General features: G+C 34.0%; 3 protein-coding genes across 3 annotated transcripts; 2 read left to right on the top strand and 1 right to left on the bottom strand.

Moving 5' to 3' along the window:
• The first annotated feature begins 584 nt into the window (after positions 1–584).
• Positions 585–1982, top strand: LOC113741288 (high-affinity nitrate transporter 3.1-like). The gene is made up of 2 exons (XM_027268783.2): positions 585–833; positions 1189–1982. Exons 1-2 carry the CDS (start codon positions 707–709, stop codon positions 1671–1673), a joined length of 612 nt encoding a protein of 203 aa, XP_027124584.1. The 5' UTR covers positions 585–706; the 3' UTR covers positions 1674–1982.
• A 3140-nt stretch (positions 1983–5122) lies between these two features.
• On the top strand, positions 5123–6047 carry LOC113741914 (high-affinity nitrate transporter 3.1). Its single transcript, XM_027269572.2, has 2 exons — positions 5123–5372; positions 5496–6047. The coding sequence occupies exons 1-2, from the start codon at positions 5246–5248 to the stop codon at positions 5978–5980; spliced, it is 612 nt and encodes a 203-aa protein (XP_027125373.1). The 5' UTR covers positions 5123–5245; the 3' UTR covers positions 5981–6047.
• Positions 6048–10795: 4748 nt separating this feature from the next.
• On the bottom strand, positions 10796–14907 carry LOC113741883 (manganese-dependent ADP-ribose/CDP-alcohol diphosphatase). Its single transcript, XM_027269537.2, has 2 exons — positions 14453–14907; positions 10796–12021 (listed from the first exon to the last, which is right to left on the bottom strand). The coding sequence occupies exon 2, from the start codon at positions 12009–12011 to the stop codon at positions 11052–11054; it is 960 nt and encodes a 319-aa protein (XP_027125338.1). The 5' UTR covers positions 12012–12021; positions 14453–14907; the 3' UTR covers positions 10796–11051.
• Between the last annotated feature and the right edge of the window lie 233 nt (positions 14908–15140).

The raw sequence follows: 15140 nt of genomic DNA, 5'->3' as shown, positions 1-15140 counted from the left end.
ATGATGTTTCTGACTTGTAGATACTTTATTTTAATTTAGCAAACTTTTGATATTTGGACTTCTTTAAAAAGTAAACAGCTTATGACTCTATTATTTCAAAAAAACTAAAATCAAATGAACAATTTATAGAGTTTGAATCTTCAAGATTATCAATTTTCAAAAGGTCTTGTACATTTCTCTTGAAAGGAGAGATTTATTGTCATTGCGAAATGTTTCTTTTCTTATTCATCCTTTCCACTCTAAACATCTTCTAAACATTAAGGGATATGAATCAGCCGCATAAAAGTCAACCAATTAACTGAATCCCAAACACATTCTTCCTAAATTGTCTTTTTCATTCATACCATCCAATTCACGCAACTCTAGCCTTTGAACATGCTATAGAGCCATTTCACCACATTAAAAAACCATTATCTCTGCACAAAGTCTTAAACTGATGCATAGAATTTTATTTCCATCTTTCTCTATATCCTGTACGTAAAAGCCAGCTTAAGGCTGTTTGACAATTTCCAACTTACACTCAAACATGTCCCTTCTCCTTGGGAGACCCCTAAAGATCTATATATATATTCAAAATCTAAGCACCCTCCATCCACTATCTCTAGCTTCATCCATATCTCTTCATCTGTTGCATCGTCTTCATCACTTCTATCTATCATCTTTTGCTTCCTAAACATTTGGCGTCGAAAGAAGATACAAAGACTCAATGGCTCGTGCTGCTTTGCTCGTGTCCTCAATTTTGCTTTCTTGTTTGGTAGCCACTAGTTATGGAGCGACCATTTCGTCCCTTATGAGAACTCTTGTAGTCACCGCCTCACCTGCAGCTGGACAAGGTATCACATTTCATTTTCCTTTATATTCTTTACACGTAGTTCTTAACACCAACAATGTAACACCTCAAAGTTATCACAATTGGCACATCATAAATTGCTTCAATCGAACTTAAATTTAAGATTCGTATCTCTAATTAAGTCCGTTTGAACTACTTGAATGATTCATTGTACGTTATGTTTCAGTGTTGTGTCTGAGCCTTTGTCATGGGGCAAAATATATGTCCCACAGTAACAAAAAAAAATCAACAGTCTGATTTCTTGATTGGATCAGTTTGCACTTTGAGGTCATCAATTAAATCAATGCTTGTAATTCCATTAGATTGCTTCACTTTCTGAAATTCCAAATTGAAAACAGTTCTAAAAGCTGGAGAAGACAAGATCACAGTGACATGGTCATACAACAATACTTTTGCACGGGGGACAGACTCAACTTACAAGACTATTAAGGTCAAGCTCTGCTATGCTCCTATCAGCCAAGTGGATAGAGCATGGAGAAAGACAGTGGACGATTTGTCTAAGGACAAGACTTGCCAATTCAATATTGTGACAAAGCCATACAATCCCTCTAACAACACGTTCACTTGGACTGTAGAGAGGGATACTCCCACTGCTACATATTTTGTGAGGGCATATGCGTACAATTCTGCAGAAGAAGAGGTAGGATTTGGCCAAACCACAGATGCTCATAAGACTACCAACTTGTTTGAGGTTCATGCGATTTCCGGCCGCCATACTTCCCTGGATATATCCTCCATCTGCTTCTCTGCGTTCTCTGTGGTGTCCTTGTTTGGATTCTTCTTCATCGAGAAAAGAAAGGCCAAATCTTCCCAGCAGAAATGATCAGAAAATGGTTCTTTCCAAATTTCCAAGTTTGTAACTTTTGTATGCATCAAGGGACCATTCTCTAACTTCAATGGCCATAATACGATTGGATCAATCCCAGTTGGAAGGTTTAAACTTTGAATTAATCTCACCAGTTGTATCTTTAAATAGTAGTATACATAGGTCCTATCGAGAACAGAAGTGCCTGATGTTATCTTTAAAGTATAATACAAGTTTCCCGTTGTTGCCCCAAAAAAGTGTTGCATGCTACAATTTACACCTTCAAACTCTTATATCTAGTGAAATATAGATATACTAAGTCTTTAATATTGATGTTATAATGAACATTAATTCATCATATTCTGCATCAAAGGTGTTTATCTTCTGACTGATTGACTGACAATGTTAAGCGTTCTAATTACACAACTCACTATGTTTTAGTGAAATATATTCTTCGTGCAATACTGCAATTGGCCAAAATATTACACTATCAGCCCCCAAATTAAAATGGCAATCAAGGAAATTGTTTGTAAAATTTCTTTACAGATTTTAAGTATTTGTTTTGGATTGGATCATATAAGCCACTCACGTAATGTATGTTAGGGATGCCAAAATGTCAAAAAATTAAGACTTTGGAATTGGGCTTTTTATTTCTTGCTATATCATCTCAAAAGTCTAAGTATTTTGTTTCACTTATTGGCTATATTTTCCTTGCAAATTTCAGATCATCATCTCCTCATTGGCATGCAATTTCTATCTCAAACTCGAAAGGCTGGCACTCTCAAAATCTTTGCAGTTTCATTCTTTTTCTTTTTCTTTTTTGTTGTACAAAAATCTTTGCAATTATAGAAGGGGCTAATTTAAAACAGCTTTTACAGGGTACAAATATTGATAAATATGGTACAGTCATTAAAAGCTTCGCTCTGAGGACAGAGTCCGCTCAGTACTTTATCCAACTGCAGTTCCCCATCCTCGGCCCATCATCGACCTAATTCGACAGATATGATTGGGCCTGTCTTTTATATATATATATATATATATAAATAAATATATATATATTATCTATGAATAAATACAGAATAAGCAAAACAAGTAAATAAATAAGAATAGACGGCTATATATATATATATTTATTTATTGATTGATTCTCTCTCTCAAGAATCAGTTTAGCTGGTAGAGATAATAATTAGGTAATCCAAGCATTCCGAATCAACACTCAATCCCCCTCTTCTCCTTTGTAAGATTTAGAGTCTCCTCTTAGATCAAAAAGAAAAGAAAAAAGATATTAAATTGTTTTTCTATTTTTTTTCATGAGAGAGATATTCAAGTTTAATTAATTAAGCCCAAAAGAAAAATTTATATAGTAGCTGAAGAAGCCCTTTTTTTGTTTTGAAGTTGGAATCAAAGTACGTATTATCCCAGATTCTGAATGTTGTCTCATATCAGGAAAGGGACCATCTCAAAAAACCTTTTCTTCTCTATGTTTAGAGAACATGTCAAACGCAGACAATATGACTTTCCCATTGATCATTAAGTAGTCAAAATCAATAAAATCAATTATTTCCTTCCAATGCTGATACTAAATTTTTTTTTTATATACCTTTAAGTCCCATAAGTCAGAGATAATAGCTAAATATATGATTCAAAGATTTCTATTCTAGATCCAAGAGCCCGGAGAAGGAAGATTTTTTTTTTCTTTTCAATCATCATTTATTTACAATTATTACTAACCTACGTGGTAGATAACGGGCATAATTGGATTTGCACCTTCAAGAAATAAAAAAAAAAAGACTAACTCATTATCGGATCAAATAGGTGCATAGTGATTAGATTTAAATTCAAAAGAATCATATTGCAATTACAGAAGCCAATATTGACCATCCACCCACAAAAGCCTTTGGGTAGGAAGGAAGGAAGGAAGATGAAATTGCAAAATCTGCCAAGTTACTACTTACCTGTACAGACTGTACATTGCCACATGGTAAAAACTATCCAAGTCAAAGGGTTCGATATGTCCCTTCATTTATTTATTATGCTTGGGATGGGTAATTAAATGTACAACAGCCAAATATCATCACTAAAGGTTAATTTATTATTCCAATGCTTATACATCTAAAATATCTAGACTGATATTTATTGATACATAGAATATCTTTTTCCAACGCTACAATTTCACTCTATTGTTTCTTCGTACTGCTGATATTCCAATGAAGGAACCAAAATTTGTGGATAGCAATTAATAGCTAGTAAGGCTGGTCAACCTGTCTTTCTTCCTATAGCTTCATATATAATTCAAGAGGCGTTTCGGACAGCTTTTTCTCATCTTTGTTCTTTCTAGTCCATTAGGAGGCAGCAATGACTGACCAACCCATAAAGAAACAAATTGATATCAAACTTCAAGGTACCTTCAATTGAATCTATCTCTTGGAATGCATGAAATTGCAGTATACTTAAATCCACACCTATCTTTTGTTCGTAATAAATTTCAATAAACATTAATTGAGCTATATTTTATTCGTAGGGTCAACCAATAAAATTCTCTATCACCATTTTTGCATTTGCTTTGAGATACTTCCTGATTTTAAAGACTATGCTTTGATTGCAAAATCGTATAAAATGATACAAGTTTCTTAGATGCAATTTTCTGATGAAATGGAGTTTATCATACCTCTTATATACATCTACAAAAAAAAAAATTGTTACTAAACTACACATGAAAGCATGGTTTCATTTGAATATAACGGTAAAAGAATATAGCCTTGAAAAATAGGAATATAAACTTCCAGAGATTGTACCCGCATATTTTTCTAATTTTATATATTACATATTTGTCGTGTATTTCTTTTTCTTGTCGTTTTGCAGACTTGAAATTTTTATCGCGTACATATTATACCTATCATAACTTTGAAAGTTAAAGATAACTTTTAATCATTAGTTTTTCCATGTCTATAAATTAAGTGTTGAGAGAATTTTTGCATGCTTATAAATTTCAATCTGTGATGCTACCAGAATCCTATAGTATTTTGCCATCATATTCCTCAAGCATGCAAATCATACATCCCACCTTTTTCTTACTAAATTTAAATTAGAAAGCAACTTTTGTGAGAAAGTACAATACGTTGCAAGGCTATAAAACCGTTCTAGCATAAGAACATTTTCACGTAGATTTTTGCAATTAATTCTGGTACCATGTATATCATATATAGCTTGTATACTTTCATATGTTAAAAAAAATCCAACAATCCTAGAATCCAAATTTCTAGTGAATGACAACATCCCCAGTCCCTTGTAAATCTTCAAAAGCAGCAGCCACCGGCGGGCGTTGACTCTTCTTTGTTCCGAAAAAGAGTAGAAAACCAGTTACACCGCTTGTCTAGCTGTCTTATGTGAAAGTGTTTTGGTACCCCCACTCGTGACTTCTCCCCTTGCATAAAAACCAACCCACAAGCAAAGTCTTTTGGTCCATCTTTACATCTATTTCTGTATCACAATTAGTGGTAGCCTTCCATCAAATCTTTTCACCACCATTCACCATATATTGCTCAATCCCTTAGTTTTGGAACTTTAAAAGAGCCAACTCTAAAGTCTAAATGGCAGCTGGTGGTTTCCTACTTGCTTTGCTTTTGCTTTCTTGCTTAGCAGCCTCTTCCAATGGTGTCACCTTCTCTTCCCTTCAGAGAACTCTTATTGTCAGAGCTTCTCCTACACAAGGACAAGGTAAAGAGCAATATGGCTTCCTTTCTTTTCCTTAGTTTCATTCTTTCGCTTCAAGATCCATTTTTTTCCTCCCTTTTCCGTGAAAGGCTGAAGGTTGTTGATTGTTTGTTAAAAAATTGGCAGTTCTAAAAGCTGGGGAAGACAAAATCACGGTGACTTGGTCATACAACAACACCTTTCCACCTGGGACAGACTCAACTTACAAGACTATTAAGGTAAAGCTGTGCTATGCACCTATCAGCCAGGTAGATCGTGCATGGAGGAAAACTGTGGATGATTTGGCTAAGGACAAGACTTGCCAATTCAAGATTGTTGCCAAGCCATACAGTGCCTCTAACAGCACCATCACTTGGACAATAGAGAGGGATACACCCACCGCTACATATTTCCTCAGAGCCTACGCATTCAACTCTGCAGAGGAAGAGGTCGCTTTTGGCCAAACCACAGATGCACACAAGACTACAAACTTGTTTCAGGTTGAGGCAATTTCCGGGCGCCATGCGTCGCTAGATATTGCTGCCATCTGTTTCTCTTCTTTCTCTGTCTTGTCCCTCTTTGGATTCTTTTTCATTGAGAAGAGAAAAGGCAAAGCATCCCGACAAAAGTGAGTTAAAAAACTTTTGTGGTTTTCAGATCATGGGCTAATTATTGTAGTTTGATGTTCATGTTTTGAAACCTTTGGCGTCTAGCAGAATTAACTACTTTTTTAACTGCGTGATGCCTATGCAATAGTTAAAGGATCTTGGGTGAGTGGGGAACATCAAATTTCAAAGTGAGTGGGACAAGGATCGGCAAAAGGAAATGCTTGACAGGCATATGTCATATGTGTCAATACAGTGTAATTGCTATATGGGGATCAACGAAGTTCGTCAGGTACTGAAACAGTCAAGATTTGGCTAATGGGGAGGATTTGGTGAATAATTTTGGTGTTTTATTTGGTTCTCTTGTTTTACACCCTTTTATCATGCCATACATGTTATCTCCCCCTTCTTCTCTCCATATGCGCAGAATTTCTTTCTCTGCAATGTGATGGACCCAGGATTTTGGTCTTGTGGGTGGAGGAGAGGGAGGGGGCGAATCACCAATGATATAAAAGCAAAAGAATTTTATAGCAAAAAAAGTATACTAAATATAAAATGAAAGTTCACTAGCCTATAATTAGAAATAAGAACATTTTAAAAAATAAATGCAAAGTATAAAAAAAATGTGAAAATTAGACTTTATACCATTTTATTTACAATCAATGTGATGCGTTCAAAATTGTGGTTGAAACTTTTTCAATTTGTATGATAGCTAGAACATAATTTTCTTTTCTTTTCTTTATCTTTGATTTCATATGTAACATGTGAAGTGTTTGCTTAGTTGCTATTTTGAAGTTATAGTAATCAAATAAACTAACAGTTGGTTTGTTATAAGAAATTTGGTTAAAAGAAAAATTAATGTTTTTGTAATTGTTATTCAAAAATAGTATTAATAGTATGGTAATGTAGATACTAACGGTATACTTTTATAAGAAAACTAATTGTTAGTTTGGTAAAGGGCATTTCATCAAAAGAAATTAAACAAAATAACAAAAAAAATATTGATAATTATATATAGGTGGAGGCCAAAGTACTACAACGTTAATTGACAACTAAAATTATAAGAAGGATTTTAAAATTTCTCAAATTTTGGTTGCCGGGCAACTACGCCCCTCCCTTTTCCCTTGTGTCCGCCTATATGTTGACCATTTGATGCATAAATTTGCCTGCATTTCAAGAAGGAACCAGGTCTATGTGTTTAACTTGAACACTAGTTCTACTGGCGATCAAGAGAGGATTTGAGTTATGCTTGAGTTATCAATGCATTAATATACATAGCAACCATATAAACACGGGACAAACAGAACAAAAGGTAATTTCAGAACAGAACATTTGAAACACGAACCCCTTAAAAGCCTCCATAATCTTCCCCTCTCACCCACTGCAGCCATAATGTCCTTCTGATTCAATTCAAAAAATGACAGGGACTGAGTAAAAGTAAAGAAAAAGAGAATAGGACAAAATGTGTTTGGATTGTAATGCTTTGAGAAAAAATAATTTTTAACATAAATTTCAATATAATTTTTTATCTCACATATATCACATCACAAAAAATATTACAATAATTATTTCAAATAAATTCCTCTCCAATAATTTCTGTATGAATTTATTCAAAGAAAATAGTCGGCCTAACGTGACAAATTTGAGGCTAATGACTTGAAACAGACGGCTAGATTGCCTCTTTATTTTCCACAACGAATACTATGTTCTTTTATGCGCGTGGACATTAAAAGTCAACTAAGAACGTCCATCATTACCAACCACCACTAAGGAATAGGAGGAAAAAAACAAGAAAAGGAAAAAGCTGCATTCCCATTGAAAAGGGAATATAGAAGAAATTTATTTTCAGAAGAAAGTGAAATGTGAAAGAATAATGTTTAATATTGGAAGCCACAGGCGAGGGGTAGAGGGCTTTACTGGGTTGGGTTGGATGAGGAAATCTATTGGAAGGCGGCAGCAGTATCCAAAATCCTGGAGTAGCCATCTAACTCAAATGAAAATGAAGATACAGCCATCAGAATTTATGGTTCTTTGCTTAAAGCTATTCATTATTGTTGAATAATTATAGGTTACATTTGGGCCGAGAAATTTGATGAAAATTTTGAAATTCTATCAAATATCTCTAATTGTTACAATTATTTAGAAGACATTTGAATCTGTAAATCACCAACTATTATAGTGTTTCAAATGTATTTTAATAATTGATGAATTATCAATTTAAATGCATCTTAAACAGTCCATACAATTAGAGCAATGGATTTCAATTCCATCGTCCAATCCCTTAATCCAAAGGAAGCAGAGTATCTAGTCACAATTAGAGGTGTCAAAATGGGTGACTTGGGCGGGTTTGGGTTGGGTAAAATGGGTAATGGGTATAAGTGAGTCAACCCATTTATACCCATTTAATTAGATGGGTAAGTCAAAAAATGAATTGGGTAACCCAATTACCCATTTATAACCCATTTATTTTAATTTTTTGTAAATTCATTTAAATTCATTTTTGCAAACTAAGTTATCAATTTATACCGCTCTTTGTACCCATCATTAGTTTTAAATATTTACTTATAATGTTCAATAAGCCTAATTACCAAATCTTTTTCATTTATACTCTATTTCACAAAATTACATATTATTTAATAATTGAATGATAAGAATATAAAAATTTGAACTAAGTACTATAAAAGTTAATATAAAAATTTAATCCAAAAATTTTTAACCCCTAACATTTTTTTCATATATAAATTTAAAATTTCATTTTAGAAAGATAAGAAAAGAGGCTTAAATTTATCATAAATTGGTAATGCCGAAAAATGAGCAAGTTAACAAACAAAGAGAAAACAAAATAATAAACTAAAACCAACAAATAATAATAATAATGAAACAAAAGTAATTAACATCATGACAAAATGAAAAATTTGAAAAAAAAAAATGGGTGGGGGAAAAGAAGAGATTTAGGGGAAGAGAATTTTAAATGGGTATTATTGGGTAATCCATTTATACCCATATACAAAAATTTAAGATACCCATACCCATCTATTCATGGACAGGTATGAGTAAATTTAGTTAAGTGGGTTATTTGCCACCTCTAGTCACAATCCTCTGACAGGACAGAAGTAGATGAATAACCTGATCACAAAATATCAACCTTCCAAAGTGCTTATCCATCTTCGTGATGCCAGTGCTCCAAAATTATACAAGTCTACCATATCTCATCATCCTACAGTTACCTTTTTTTTTTTTTTTTTCTGTATGACAACTCTAACTTGTCTCCAACGAAATGGGAAGAGGTAAGTCAACTGGAAGACGTGTAGAGGTCAGGCTCTGTCTTTTTAACGATTTAAAGCATCCAAAAACAAAGAATTGCCGACTTTGTGATGATAGTTGACAGCAAATCCCCTAGCCACCACATGTAGGGTTTAGCATGGGTCGGATATCCGTCTTGTACACTGTTTAGTTGACTCAGACTAACCAATTATTTTTTGATCCTTATTCATCTTGCATATGAGTGGTTACTTAGTTGTCAGATACTTGTCAAAAAAAGATTAGATCAATGAGTACCCTGCTCCACTCATTATTTAATTTTTTAAATGATTGATATTAATTTACTTTTATATTTTACATATTCATCTAAAACCCAATATAGATTTTTTTTCTAGAAAAAAAAGTTTCTTGCTAAGAAACAAATATACAAAGAGAATACACTAAAAAGGAAAAATTTTAAATAATTCAAAATCAATGAAAATTTAAAATAAGTAGTTCCCTTTTTTTAATATATATTCTACATCAATTAAACTCTTTCCTTAAAAACATAAGACCATGACATCTATCAATAAATCTTATAAACAAACTATAGTTTCTTATATTTGTAGTGCAATGTAAACTACAGTTTCATGTATTTGCAGTGCAATTTGTTTGATGAAATTATTTAGTTAATTCAAAAAATATTATTTTATAATATGTGTATAAAAATAAAAAATATATATATAGGGTAGGTCGGGTATTCGCGAATTTTTAATCCTGTAACTCTCATCCGCCTCGCATGTAAGTGGGTATCCGATCCTCTTTTGACCTAGTTAAATAATTTGAATCGAATACCCTATTCTTCAAAACAAATTGGATCAGATATTCTGGATTTTTTGAGTGCACGAATATTTTTGCCCACTCCTAACCGCATGGCACATTGGTGTATCGGGCGGTAAGCTACAGTAAGTAACTGTACTCATAACTATTCTAAGCAGACCGACATAGCTAAAGCTAATTCGTGAATATCCCAATGTATGATTGTTGCAAATAGACAAACTATGAAAGACGCAAATAGACTCTATCTAGTTTGGGAGATGAGATTCGAGTAGAAAAGAAAAGAAGGGAAGAGAAAGTTAGGTGTTTTCAATGTTTAGAAATTTTGGTGAAATAAAAAAGAAAAGAAACTGACTGATTTGGGGGGAAGAGGCTCGCTACAGTTAAAAAATTTTCCGTCCAAAATCGGGCAGAAAATGAATGAAAGTTGTAGAAAGCCTACAAAAAATTTTAAAATTGTTCATTTTATTCTTGAAAACCTATTGAATGAAATTTTATTGACCTAGATGTTCAAAATCATTTTCTTTCTTTCATAAACTCCCAGCCAACATTAAAATCTCCTCTTTTTATCTTATCCATTCTTTTCTTTTCTATCCTCAACTCCCAAACTAGCTATGACAAATAATTGATGAAAAGCAGCAAGTAGTTTATGTTGTAGGCCTTAAGCTAATTCATGAGTGTACCAATATATATCTGTTGCAAATAAACCAAAGAGATTTATTGATCCTTTATTCTTCTTACATCATGGGTTGATGAACAATTGAATTGAACTAACAACAATGTTTGAGATTTATTGATTTTTGGTTCAATCAAAGGCTCCACGAACAAGAAAAAGGATCATCATAGTATAGTATCAATGGTGGACTTCTTGGAAGGAAATCCAGATTAATAGAGATCAGCGTAACCATCTTACACTTTCCTGAGATAAAAACGGGTTTTCCGTGAATACTAACTACATTCCGTATCAGTAACTTCAACTCAGAATTGGTCATAACTTCTATAACCTGCCATTCTTTCAAAATCAACGACAGAAAATCATTTCTGTACTCTTCATTCTATCAGTGCCAGAAAGTGATAACCTATCATCAAAAACATCTACACACCCGAACGCATCTGTACCTGGAGGGCACTCCAATGCCGCTTCAAAAACCCGATGATGAATACCATGAGAGTCAACTGAATGCCCACCTTTGTGATCATGTCCTGCTAGACAGACCTTGACACAACTGTACCGGTGTAGTACTTCCATCACTTCATCATAGTTCCATAATAGAGCTTCACGAGATGATGCATTAGGATCCAGAGGCAGATGGCAGCACACCACTACTTTCTGATTCAGCCTTGTTGCATCTGATAGCACATTTTCCAACCATTCTAACTGTTCTTTCCCGACAGCTCCATTGAACATAAGGAACCTTCTCTCCAGATCAACCAGCCCATTTGGACTGTTCTTGTCTGAATTGGGATTCTTCTCATTTAGAAATTTTAAGGCTTTCAAAGTTTTAGGATGATCCTTGGGCCAGCCAATGGCACTGATATCATAGCCATCAAGGATTACAAATCTATATTCAGGAATTGGAGAAAAATCATAGTAGGCATGATCATTGTGGCTATGGATTCTCAAAAGGGGAAGCAATTTCTCTCGAGGAAGATTGTAGAGGCAGTGATTGCCAATCATGTGATAAACGGGACCATTGAAATTATCAAATTCCATTACCAGTTTCTTCACAGCATCGAGAGATTGCTCTTTGGGACAAAATCCATCAATAATGTCCCCAAAATTCATTATGAAGTTAGGCCTTCGGTGGTTCCATTTCTTTACAGCCCTTTGCAATACAAGAAGGCTGTGTCGGTAATAGCGTGGAACCCCAAGGAATGAACGCCCATCGGGAATGTCAGCATACTGGACATCTGTTATGACCCCAAATGAAAAAAGAGGTTGATTACTTTGGACATTCACAAGGCCATTTGCAGAACCCATAGCCCCAATCCTGAGAATGTGCAGTAACAAGATGTAAGAAGCATTTCATAATTGCAAAAGGAAAGATGCAGGTAACAAAAAATGAAAAGGTGCTCCATAAAAGAGATAACAGGAAAATTGAAGCAACAAGAAGCCACATAATATTCCAGTAAAGAAACTTAGGATCACTATCACATACATCGCTTCCAATCAGAATTACAGGAAAACCATAAAATAAGGAAAATCATATTCCTTCAACCTGAGGTAAAACAAACCAGCATATTAAATACCAAGACAAGGTTACAAACATAATCATGCATAAATCTTCCGCTTTTGCTGTTCTTTTCTCCATCTCTGGCATTATAAGACAATAAGTTGTAAATCATTGGTTATAGATCTTTGCATTGCATGACAGAGACTTCAGGAAATTCTTCAACAAACAGCAACAATGTCTGAGTGTGCAATAAGCTACCTTGCAACAGAGAAATAATAGCACATGCATTCTGTAGCCTGAATCTTCCAAAAGCACTAAGATATATGTATCATCACAATTGAGTACTTCACACAAAATCAGAACTCAAACAGAATTCTTGTTCCACCAGAAGTCAGCAGGGATCTCAAGTAGATAAAAGATATAGCCACACACTATGTGCCAATTCATGCTCAAGGAAAAATATAACACTATCAGGCAATCAATTAGCTAATCTCAAGAGATGATTAACCACTTTCAATACATATTTACATGTGCTAAATGTACTTCCATAAAAATTTAAGAAATAAATGAGTTCATGGAGAATAACCAAGGAAGCAAGCTACATCTAAAAGCACAAAGCCGTACTTATCCAGTCATGTTTGGCCTACATATAACTTAAACTAGTAGTATGCAGGGGAAGAGGCAGGATGACAATTTGGACACCAAATTTGACTTGCATTAATGCCCTCAAACTTCAGGGGAATAAACTACAAAATCTCCCATAACTTCTATTAGCATATGCAGAGTGTGTGAGAGTGGACGGTAGGTAGGATGGCTAGAAGCTTGAATTGGGACTTCAAGTCAGCAAACTAAATCACAAGAGCTAAAAATTGTGTTAAAACAGCTATGAGTCTCTGAAATGATGTGGAACAATCTGCAACTAAGGTAAAATACGAAAATGTCATGAGCATGCGAAAACACAAAGGACTCTGGGTAAAAAATCATTTTTACAATATAACATCTTGATAAAGTTCCTGAAGTGTGCTTTCCAATTGGAAATCAAATAACTCTCTCTCTCTCTCTCTCTCAATTCAACTAAGATTCACAAAATGGCTTTATCATGCAATTTAACAAGTTTTAAAATAGTTTTACTCCACCTAGGAAAATTCATTCCACATTTCCTACATCACTCTCAATTTTACATCTCGATCCTGAAAAGTGCTTTCCAATTGGAAATCAAATAATCTCTCTCTCTCTCTCTCTCTCTCTCTCTCTCTGCCTCCAGTAAAGGTTCACCAAATGGCTTCAAAAAAGTTTCAAACTAGTTTTTTCTATGTCGGAAATTTCATTTTACATCTCCTACATCACTAGGAATTTGTCCAGTCTACCAACAAAAAAAAAAGATATAAAATAAACTAGGAAGTTATTCAGGGAAAATTCTGTAAAACTAAGAAGTAACATGTAGACCAAAAAAAAAACAGTTAATGTCTGTTCCACAACAAAATTAAAGTAACAAGAGACTTTTTTACACATTGCAAGTAGGCCCCAATAGGTCCAATAGGAAGGATCAAACTCCAGTTGAGCTTACAATACCATCCTCCATCAAAGCTTCTCACTACCTCATCTCTTCTCAGATGTACACCTGCCTCCACCTAGTGTTCTTGAGAAAATAAGGGCCAGTGTCTAAGTACTAAAGCAACTCACACTGTGATTCAAATTCGTAAAAGGGCTTCTTATCAATAGCTTAAAACAACCTATAGGCAGCTTATCTGAAATTGATAAACAAGTCAAGTCTAAAATTCTGCTAAAAGTTTTGAATTTTTTTTCCAACTTCCCATATATTAGTTGATAAAATTGATCAAAAAAGAAAAGGGATAAAAGAACTTCCCAGGAAAAAAAAGAAAAATAAAGAAATAATAACCAAAGATACCTCAAACAGAGAATTAGCCAGAAATTACGGAACAAAACGTTGATAGAACACACATTATTCAACTGCATTCTCTCTTCAGAACAATACATTTAAAATTGAGCAAAAAAATTCCCTCTTTGGTTTGTTTTCACATGTGGGCTGTTGAATAAATTTAAAAACAAACATTCTGCAGTGGGTTAAGGAATTACCAGACTAATGTGAATCATAAATCTCATGAAAAAAGATACATGATCATAGATTAATACACACAACAATCAGTACCCAAAAAAAAAAGCCTAATTAAAATCCTTTTCTAGAGAGAGAGAGATTAAATAAGAAATATGCAATTCATATACGTACCGCTTTTAGCGAATCTGATGAAGGCTTTGGTGTGTGTTTTCTTTTCTGATGATGGTTGGGAGGTCTGGTTCTATTGTTATGAAGGATTGTACTACAAATATAAGGAGCGAAGGAGGGCGATAAAACGACGACGTAGTAATGACTTCTGGTCCTTTTTGAGGAAGGAGTTGTTTGTTGGTGGTTTTTTTAGTTCTTTTTAATTCTGGAACTTGCCACGTGTAGGAAGTGGCAGTTGATTGCGGGTTTTGGATTCTTTGCTTTTCTGACTGCCCAACAAAAACACTCCACGTGGCTCTTGCCTGACTTTTTGAGACAGGATTTTGATTCCATGACATATTCGGTCTTTGGTCAGAGCACTTCTTTGGTCAGTCCGGTATGTATACCTGTAGCCCTTGCCAAGTCTCTTTACAGTTCTCCTCCGTGTATAATAGAATAGATTAGATTATATAAATATTATTATTATCAATAAAAAAAAATTATACTTCATATTTGGTTTAGTTTTCTAACGGATATCCTATTCGTCAAAACATCTAATATTCACTTAACCTATTATATGTATATATATAGACTAATAATTATTATTCTTATTTGCATTTATATACTTTTCTTATTTAATCCTATCTACCCTCCCTTGTATTTACTTACTTTCTCTAATTAATTTTACATTTTAAAAAATATGACATCTGCA

Source organism: Coffea arabica, chromosome 4e (genome assembly GCF_036785885.1).
Source record: "Coffea arabica cultivar ET-39 chromosome 4e, Coffea Arabica ET-39 HiFi, whole genome shotgun sequence".
In the NCBI taxonomy this organism is placed as follows: domain Eukaryota; kingdom Viridiplantae; phylum Streptophyta; class Magnoliopsida; order Gentianales; family Rubiaceae; genus Coffea; species Coffea arabica.
This window is presented reverse-complemented; position numbering and strand designations above follow the sequence as displayed.